At 37.5% G+C, this 9,622-nt stretch overlaps 1 protein-coding gene across 2 annotated transcripts; it reads right to left on the bottom strand.

Moving 5' to 3' along the window:
- Nucleotides 1-455: 455 nt before the first annotated feature.
- Nucleotides 456-9,056, bottom strand: pls1 (plastin 1 (I isoform)). 2 transcript variants are annotated; one of them, XM_078940846.1, is made up of 17 exons: nucleotides 8,939-9,056; nucleotides 8,301-8,430; nucleotides 7,963-8,055; nucleotides 7,169-7,329; nucleotides 6,963-7,092; nucleotides 5,928-6,060; nucleotides 5,400-5,481; nucleotides 4,604-4,769; nucleotides 3,478-3,620; nucleotides 3,286-3,381; nucleotides 2,993-3,188; nucleotides 2,759-2,837; nucleotides 1,744-1,858; nucleotides 1,532-1,665; nucleotides 1,316-1,439; nucleotides 1,097-1,230; nucleotides 456-989 (listed from the first exon to the last, which is right to left on the bottom strand). In XM_078940846.1, exons 3-17 carry the CDS (start codon nucleotides 8,030-8,032, stop codon nucleotides 851-853), a joined length of 1,902 nt encoding a protein of 633 aa, XP_078796972.1. In that variant the 5' UTR covers nucleotides 8,033-8,055; nucleotides 8,301-8,430; nucleotides 8,939-9,056; the 3' UTR covers nucleotides 456-850. The 2 variants fall into 2 exon arrangements, with proteins under 2 accessions (XP_078796972.1, XP_011488484.1); XM_011490182.3 differs by having other exon boundaries at nucleotides 8,301-8,542; nucleotides 8,939-9,028.
- Between the last annotated feature and the right edge of the window lie 566 nt (nucleotides 9,057-9,622).

The raw sequence follows: 9,622 nt of genomic DNA, 5'->3' as shown, positions 1-9,622 counted from the left end.
GTAAAAGGACAACCATAGTATTTAAATACTCTGTAAACAACAAAAAGTCGATAATCTAAAAATCTAAAACTTCTGGTAATTTTTTAAACCTAAATACAGTTAGTAAAGAAACAGAAAAGTAACTTTTGGAGTCAATTTTTGCTTTTTTTTTCCTCTCAAACTTTTAAAATATCTCACCCATACCTATTTTTACCAATGTATCAGAACCACAACGACTGATTGAAAATACTGGCACACCCAGGAAATGGGTTATTTCAAGACTACACCATTAATATTCCCTGTTAAAAAAAGTTACAAAAATATAAAAATAAAAGCAGACTGCCATTCAAAAACAACTGTGTAAATTAATACCAACACAATTGGTATTTTCTGTATGTAATCATTGCCTAAATACTTTTGTTCTTAATTCTCATAATATCATTATGTCATCAAATGAGACACTGGACACAGGTGTATTATTTTTATTTTGTATTTTAATCACCAATTAAATAACAACACTCAATAGAAATAGACTTACAAAAACTGTTTTAAATTCATGTTGTAAACAAAAAAACAAAAAAAGAAATTAACCATCTAAAGAACAATACGACAAACAAAATTCAATCTACTTAGACACGAAAAACAAGGTAAATGTTCCCAACATTCATGGATATATCACAAGGGGGCGTTTATTTTTCTGATTTCTGACATTTTTCAGTGGTACAGCAATACCAGACATAAAGCAAATAAAACTGAGATCAGCAAATTAAAAAACATGAATAGTCTAGTGAAGCTGCTGATGAGGAACACTTGATGTCTGGTGATTTTAGCAAACAAATGTTTTTTTCCTTTTTTTGTTCAAAATGTTTTTTCACTTGGTGGTTTTTTTGTAACCATACCCCATGAGACAAGCAAAGAGTGTCATCACCATCTTGGGATTTACTTCCACCAAATCATCAGGCAAAGCGTACACTCGAGCTCCGATCTTTCGGGCTAATGAGATTGCGTATCTGAGAGGAAAGCAAAAAAACAAAAAACAAAGGTCAGGTAAAAAGATTAAGGGGAAGAAAAACAACATAAAAAGCATAACAAAATTAACGAATGAGTAAGCGCTTACTTGGCATTGTCGAGTTTATCTTCATTGCTCATCTTTCCCCTGGCATCTTTCTTCACCATGTCCCATTTAACAGCGCCGGGAACGATGCAGTCGATCAGGTCAAACACCGGCATGCTGGTGCTGATCAGCTTGTCCTGCATAAACCAAGCAGCATAGATTCACTGACGTGCAGCAGGTGAGTTCAAATGCAGAATCTTCTAATTAAAAAAAACCACAAACCTTGAAGTTACTAATCTGTGATGCCTTCTTTTTCTGACCCAGAGTGGTGTTGACCCAGTTCAGGATGATTTGATCTCCAATCTTCTCCCCATCACCCAGATCTGACAGAACCATAACTGTGTACCTATAAGCGCAAAGCTGACGTGTTGGACTACGAACACTTCTACAGCCGTATTATATAACAAGTGACACAATCAGAGTCCTGGATGCACGCACCTCCTCATCAGCTGCCAGACCAGCGCCAGGGTGTGAACGCGACTTCCCTCGTTCAGGTTTTCTCCTCCAACTCCAACAAGAGAGAAGTGAGCCACATTCTTGCCCAGCTGCACTGCATAATTGCAATTCTCCAACTATAAAAATAAAAGCACAACATTCTAATTGATTTACAACCCTCAATATTGAACTCTTCTTGTGTTTGTAGGTCACACCTTCTTCATGTTTCCCCCCAGCATGGAAAAAGGAGGATTGTTGACTTTTTTCCAGTTCACGGGCACTTTGACTTTCTCCATGAGCTGCAGAATCACCAAGCCATCGCACAGATCCCTGTGAATCAGAATGACAACGTCACCACAGAATCCCTATATCAGTCACAAAGTTAAAACAAATGCTGAGGATAAAAACATCCATATCACAACTCCACATAACGACACACACATCACGTTTTCCTCACTTTTACTTTAGGCGTTTTTGTGTGTGTGTCTTTTATTTTGCTGTAATTCACTGGATTGATCCAAACTGCAGAGCTGCCAGTAAATCAAATGTTTATCCTCATTTTAACCTTTGCAACATGTGCATTTCTGGCTTGTCTCGCTAATAAGTGCAAGTAAAATATGCAAAACACCTAGTTTGTGAAAGCACTAAAAACCTTTTAATTGCATGCTAACGTTTCCTTTTCAATTTATGATTGGGACTTTATTGTTTAACTCAGGGGTCTGCAACATTTAAAAGAATTATTTAGGTCAGTTTCCCAACAGGAAATGTAAAGTCCCACTTTATTGTTTAAAAAAATACACTTTATTCATGTTTTTTGTATACAGTATGCCATTTTTTTTTAAAGTAGCTTTTAAACATTTTCAATAATTACATTTTGTCTGAAAGTCTATATTACAATTTTAGCGTCTTTTACTTTTGACAGCATCACATACATGTTCCTTTCAAAAATAAAATACTTTTTGTGTCAAATAAGATTTTCATGCTGCTGCAGATTTACCGGAATTGAAAATCCAAGAAAGCCAACGGCCTTTCATTTCACCTACACGTCTTTTAGGGTTTGCCAGTTCAAAATAAAAGCTGAATGAAAACTGTTCCATTTGTCCCCCGTCAAATACATGGCATAACTTTTTTTTAGTGCCAACAATTGTCATTACATAGCAAAATATCCTGCCTGTGCAAAGGTTGCAGCTGTTCTTGTGATAAGGACCATGGGTTAAAATGATCACGTACCAGTAAAGATGGTTCACACTTGGAGAGACGCCCAGGGAGTTCATCCAGTTGCGAAACGTCTTTTCCTCTCTGGTCTCCGCTAAGACATGAAGACGTCAAACATTTTATGAGCAGAAAATTCAGAAACTAATCATCTGGGGCGATGTTTCCCCCCGTTCACCCATTATTTTCAGGAACATCATGTGTTTTCTGATTAAATTAGGTTTTAATTAAAAAGTGGCAGGAAAATCTCACCTTCTATACTGTCCCAGTTGCCTTTGTTGGCTTTAGCTCCCCTCAGACCGGGATGCATGTTGAACAGGTTTGCCACAAAGGCCAAGTTGAGCTTGCTGTTTCCAGCTGTGATGTCTCTGGGTGAAACAAACTGCCTGCAGTCCATTTTGGCCGCTTGCTGCAGCATCAGCTCAGCTCTTCTTTCCAAATTAAACTCCTTTACAAAACAATGTAAGTTTAAAAATGTTTTCAGCTGGAAATTTTTCACTTTGTTCATCTGTTTTTTGAAAAACAACATCAACACTCTGACTCACACTGAGGCCACCCATATCGATTCTGATGCCTCTTTTATTTTCCAGCATCTCTTCAATGGCAAGCTGGTTCAACAGGTGGAAGTAGGCCCTCGAATCCTTGCAGGAACCAATCAAACAAAGGGATTATATTAGCACTTGTATCATTTGACAAGAACAGCAAACACATGTGACTGTGGGAAGACAGTCTGGTACCTTGATGTCATCGCTAAAGTTTCTGATTTTTTGCGTTTTTGCGTTCTGCAGATGATAGTTGACCCAGCGGAGCAGCAGCTCCTCAGGTGACAGAGACATCAAATGTTCCAGCTTTTCTCCATCCTCCAGGAGCGCGATCAGGTCTAGATAGGAAACACACAGAATTCCTGTCATTTTACTCTGAATGACAGAAAATTGCATGATGGGGGGGAAAAAAAACAAAAACTAATCAAAACAAACAAAAACCAAACTGATTTACGTATGAAAAGCGGCTGTAAAACACTATTAAAAAACCTTTATGCACCTACCAAGGTAAAAAAGGTAAATCTATTTATAATAGACTAAAAATGTAAGGACTAAATCAAAATGATTTTTCTTAGCAGAACATTTATTACACACTTTCTACATCTTTCTGTCTGTCCCCATCCTCACTTACCATCATGAGAAGCCTACTATTAATAAAATAAATATCTGTCCACAAATGTGTACTACAAATGCAATTACTGCATCATTCCTTTTCATTTTCATCCTTTTAATGCTCAAAATTAGTGTATTTTGCATATTTCCTGTTCCATTCCAGCGTAGACAGTGAGACAGCACAGAGCTCCGCCTTATTCATGTAACGGTTCATTAAAATGTTTTTAGATCCTGTAGACATTTTTATTACACGCCCTTTCTTTCCATAGGGAATGTATTTTTCTATTGGTTCTAACATAAAGACAGAAGGTGAGGCAGGCAGTAGCCCTGCCACAAATATAGATGGCACCAGGAGTCTGTTGATATTTCACCATTTATTTTTGACTGGAAGCAATAATGGTAAATGTAATAAAGTTCTGAAAATTGGGTTTGTTATACTTTCAATTACGTGAAGTTATAAATAATGGATGACGAATGTTGGCCGAAAACATCTCCATAGAGACAAAGATACTTCTAAAACTAAAAGACGATATAAGGAGGACTTTTATGCTAAAGTCAAAGAGAATTTTGTCCAGAATCAGAGGAGAATTAACTTTCTTTGCACACACATATGTTTGTATGTGTGTGTATATATACATGTATGAATGTGAAAGTAATGGTATTAACATGTACAAAATGTGTGATGAAACTGTGGGTGCAGTACGCTGACCTTCATTCTTGCTGAGTTCAATGTCAGCGAAGAGGCCGACCTTGATGACTTGCCAGAGCAGGCCCAGGACCAGGTGGGGTTTCCCGGCCTTCAGATCATGGGCATCAACATTGACAACTCTGCAGCCGATCGCTGAGGCCGAGTTCAGAGCCAAGATCAGGTTCTCCTAAAAATTTAAATTAGTCAGACAATTCAGAAACTAACCAAGTATCAACGATGGCCTAAATTTGATCGTTAAAACTTTATATCTTAAAATCCTATATCTTGAATCACTTTAAACACCTAAAAAGTAAGAATAAAAGTATTGCTGGATCAACGAATCTGAATGAAACAGTTTCCTTTTGCACAGAAGGAAGATTACAAAATCACACAACGTATAAAACTGATACGGAGAGCAAATTGCTGTAAAATGAAGTTAATAAATTACTGGCTTGTTTTAATTAGCACAACAATAACTAAAAGTGAGATTTATTTAAGTGACACGTGATTTTTATCTGGTAATAAACAATGATATGATCCTCTTAATTATTAGCCATTTCATTTTAGAGCAGTATTTGTTGTTTGCTTTTGCAAAAGGCTGGGAGATGATTGAATCCAACCATCTTTATGCTATAAGATAGCAGCAAACCGCTAAAATTATGGTTACAATTGTCACAAATTATCCCCAAAACTACTGCTAGAACACAAAGCATTAAAAACATTAACTAACAATTTTAAAAGTATTTTATGTTGAACTCCAGACAACACTTAAGGGACAGGAGTCTCCTGAACTTGTAAAAAAAAAACAGTTACTCACCGTCATTTTGAAAGTTGTGAGCTTCTTTGTGTTGATGACTCTTTCATCAATCGTGTCGGGTTGAGAAAAATTGATCATTTTACTGAAAGAGAGCAATAACAGAAAAATTAAGAGCGAAGAGGGACACATGAACTCTGACCTTTCAGATCATCAGTTTACAGGCAGTTCACAGAAAGAAAGAAAGAAAGAAAGAAAGAAAGAAAGAAAGATTTTTTTTTTATAAAACTTTAATAAATCACGTTAAAATAAAGACACACTGTACATTAAAAAAACTAAGACCTAAAACGTACCCCATTGCGGAGCAACAAAAAGAAAACAGACAGAAAGAAAAGAAAAGAAAGAAAGAAAGAAAGAATGCTGTAAATACGGTTGCTACATTTAAAAATGACATTCAGACAGGTTTCAGGATAGATAGACAGCAGTGCGAATATGTTACAATCTTTTTTTCACCAATTTACGATTCACATTTGAGACTACATGCATATTGTTGCATCCCAGCATGCCTTTTTACTTTTTAATGCAAAATACCACAACAGGATGCCATCACGGAGGGAGCTGAACAGGCTCTCGTCATTTGGGTTCATGGGCAGCACATGGTGACAGTCTGGGTCGTTCTTCAAAGCTTTGTTGATCCAGTTGACGAAAGCCACCTTCTCCTCATCTTAAAGTACAAAGATTGACATCAGCTGCTTTGACAGGAAGCAAAACCAATCCCTACCTCATGCTGTTGTGGACATTTATGTATCTTTATCATTGGTTGTGTTCCAATTCCTTCTCTCCTCACTACTCATTGCACTAAATGGTGTGTTTGGCATTTTGTAGGGCTGTCTGCTTCAACAATTCCGAAACTGCGTGCCCAATAAATTTTCCACAAGTCTCTGCTAAAAAAACAGCGAGCATTGATGCTCACTAGAATATAATATAGACCACCTTCAATGTAGACCAATCAGACTTGAACCAATCACTGCTTATTGATGATTACTGGTTCCAACATGCGTGGTGACAATTAAAAAAAAAAGTAGAAATTGACTTCATTTCGTTGGAGCCGGACGAAAGGCATTTTCTACACATTTTCACACAGTCCAGTTCTCATATACAGTCAATGATCGTAATAAAAATGTATTCATCTTCCATTCTGGCTTTGGACTCTACTGACTGAAGGATTTTAATAAATAATAAAAGCAAAAAACAAAAACAAAATCACAACTAATGCAAAATTGCTATCTTATTACTACTATACTCTAAATTAAATGAAAAACATATTTTTTAGTGTTTAGATATGAATTTTCTTTTCCAAATTTGCTTATCTTCAATTCTTTAACAAAACTGTAACCTGTACATCTTTCTAAAATTGCTTTTTCAATGACTTTCTTTGACCTTTCTTGTGTTGGATTTGCAAAGACTTGCTGGTTTGACTTCCTTTTTTATTTTGAAAATCCACCAGTTTCTGTTTTTGTTCAATTTTATTTACTATTCCTTTTCCTTAAGCCCAAGTATTTACGTCAGTGTTTCCCTGTCCTGTTTCAGGAACATGCACACACACTCTGCAGTCCTCCTTCTCACCAGCGTAGGAGTGCTGCGTTCCCTCGCTGGAAATGTCTGAAGTGCCTCCAAAGGAGTGGATGCCATCTTTCTTACTGAGGACTTTCCTGAAGCTGTCGCTGAGCTCCTGGCTCTTCAGCTTCTGGTAGATCTGTCCACAATCAGGCGCTGTCAGTCCTCACGTCTGTTTGTGCGTGAGCTCGAATTTTCACTGAGTCAACACTTACGTAGACAAATTCCTCAAAGCTGATCTTTTGGTCCTTGTTTGTGTCTCCGCTGATAAAGGTCTCGATGATGTCTCGCACTTTGTATCCTGGCAGGTAGACACTGGCCTCTCTGAAAAGCTCCTGAAGCTCATAGTCACTCACAAAGCCGCTTTTGTCAATGTCTGCACAAAAACACAGGAAGGGAACTTGCATTTTTTACTTTTTGGTAATGATGTTGGTGAAAGGTGCCTGAGGTTGGAGCTACCAGCAAAGTGGTCTCTAGACCAAAGAGGAGCTTCATGAATGTAGTGAAGGTGGTGGGTGTGAGTGAGGAGGATGTTGAGCAGATGAAGGCAGCTGGAGCAGCCAAAAGATAAACAGAAAGCAGCACTGGACTGATTTTGCTGGCAAAAAAACTGATGGATGGTTGCTGATAAATGAGCACAACCATGGTTTGATGTCCCATAAAAATCCATAAGTTTGGAACAGACTAAGTCCAGATATTTTTATATGTTGACGGCATGGATGCATGATTACCATTGTTGCATCTAATGTACAGTACGTTGCTACAACCAAGAAAATACACCTGAACCTTTTCAAATCTTCCCAATAGTTTTATTTAGCAACCACATTTTCAATTTTGTGTTTATTAACTGCTATAAATGTAATGTTTTATCACATTTGCTAGCAATAAAAAGCAGTTACATAATAGCTTTAGTTTATGGCTTCAATAAAAGTTTAACTTTGGTCAAATTTCACATCTATGGACTTTGGGTTGGATGTGTAAATGTGATCATGCAGGAAAAGAAGCTAACCAATTTTTTCGAAAGCCTCTTCCAGCTCCTTTAGGTCCACTTTTGAAATCTGGGTGACATGATTCGCCATAGCTGTTTCTGTCGTTCATCAACCTGAAATGCAAACGCAAATTTTGAGAAAACACCAGGAGATGAAGAAGATGAACCTTTACAACGACATGGAGAGAGTTAATGGTTTTTTTTTTGTGTGTAGACCAAAATCAAGAATTTTCTGATTGTGTTAGTGAACTAATAGTATTTTCAGAGAAAAAGCTAAACATCTCAAAGATTTCCATGTAGTTTGACATTTCCGAATAAGAAAAGTACGATCAGATATTTAGGGAAACAGAGACACGTACCTTCATGCAAAGTCTGGCTGCAGGGTTGGAGCTTTGCTTCTCACCAGGACAGAGAGGAAGCTGGAGCTGATTACCTCTCCGAGGAGGAGTCACTCAGAGGAGAGCTGGTGGACTTTTGTCCCACCTGAACCTGGGACAGGCGTAGCCTGGATGTTAACATTTAACACCTCAGCTGTGTCATCATATTCTTGTCGGCAAAAACAGAGCCATCCCTGTGTCTCAGTCAAACTCTTAAACGCAAACTTAAAGGAGGAAAAGAAAAAACACTTCAATAGAAATTTCAAAAAGGACAATAATATCAGTTCATATGATGTAATATTTATATAAATTATCTTTTCCTTTGTAAAAACCAGACCGCTTCGTCAGATATGTGAAAAGTATTGTTTCTGCAGCTTGCTTCCCTGCCACTCAATGCCCTGTAACCTGAGGCGTGAGGCCAAGATTATAACTTAGATTAAATTGTCCCACTTCCTGACAGTACTGCTATTTTACAGCAGTGTTTTGACTTGTATAGCCTTACTCTTGTTTTTTACATGGAGAAGATTTCCGTAAAAAACCGACAGAAAACAGTTTGCTTGGAAAATATGGAAAAACTTTGTCTTTTTAGGAAAAAAAAAGACAAGAAATAAGGAGCTTACATTCAGTCTCCTGCAGGCTGTAGGGCTGAGTCCACAACTGAGCCGGTCCAGTGTAGAAAATCAGCTTTACTGAGAACTGTGCCCTCTTTTCTTCTGAAACCTTTTTAGCCCCTCCTTGACAACTCTCTTCATCAACACTCTTTGGTCGATGCACATTTCTACGATCTACCCCTCTTTCACCTGAAAAGACACCGGCGGAGCAGTTCAAAGTTTACTTAAATAAAATTGCTAAAGTGCGGGCTAAAGGTTTGATTCAGACTCACAAAACCAACTGTCTTCCGTCTCTCCAGCTACCCTTTTCTTCTTCTGACACCTGATCACCCCAGTTTCACTCAGGTTCTCGGGTTACTTCACAAGTCTCAGGAAAGTCTCCCCCATGCAGTAAAAACACAAACCTGCTGCTGAATAAAACATCCAAGTACGACACACATCTCAGTGAAATGATACCAGTCATTCTTTGTAAAAAATATGGAATTATCTAAAAACTGCTTCTGTTTAAATTATTACATCAAAATTGGTAAACAGTATATACTTATATAGCGCTTTAAGAGTGTGACACACAGCCACTATGTACAATTTTGTGCATATTGCATGAAAACTGGTCATGAATGTACATGGAAAAAGTGAGAAAAGTTGTGGCGTTTATGTGAAAATTGTACAGACACATCACGAATAAACAACACG

Source organism: Oryzias latipes, chromosome 22 (genome assembly GCF_053564925.1).
Source record: "Oryzias latipes strain Hd-rR chromosome 22, Olatipes_Hd-rR_3.1".
In the NCBI taxonomy this organism is placed as follows: domain Eukaryota; kingdom Metazoa; phylum Chordata; class Actinopteri; order Beloniformes; family Adrianichthyidae; genus Oryzias; species Oryzias latipes.
This window is presented reverse-complemented; position numbering and strand designations above follow the sequence as displayed.

Coding starts and splice junctions, on each gene's coding strand:
- pls1 (XM_078940846.1), bottom strand. CDS start 8,032: ATGGCGAATCATGTCACCCAGATTTCAAAAGTGGACCTAAAGGAGCTG. Junction 7,330..7,962: donor AGAGGCTTTCGAAAAAATTG/GTTAGCTTCTTT, acceptor GTTTTTGTGCAG/ACATTGACAAAAGCGGCTTT. Junction 7,093..7,168: donor GCTTTGAGGAATTTGTCTAC/GTAAGTGTTGAC, acceptor GATTGTGGACAG/ATCTACCAGAAGCTGAAGAG.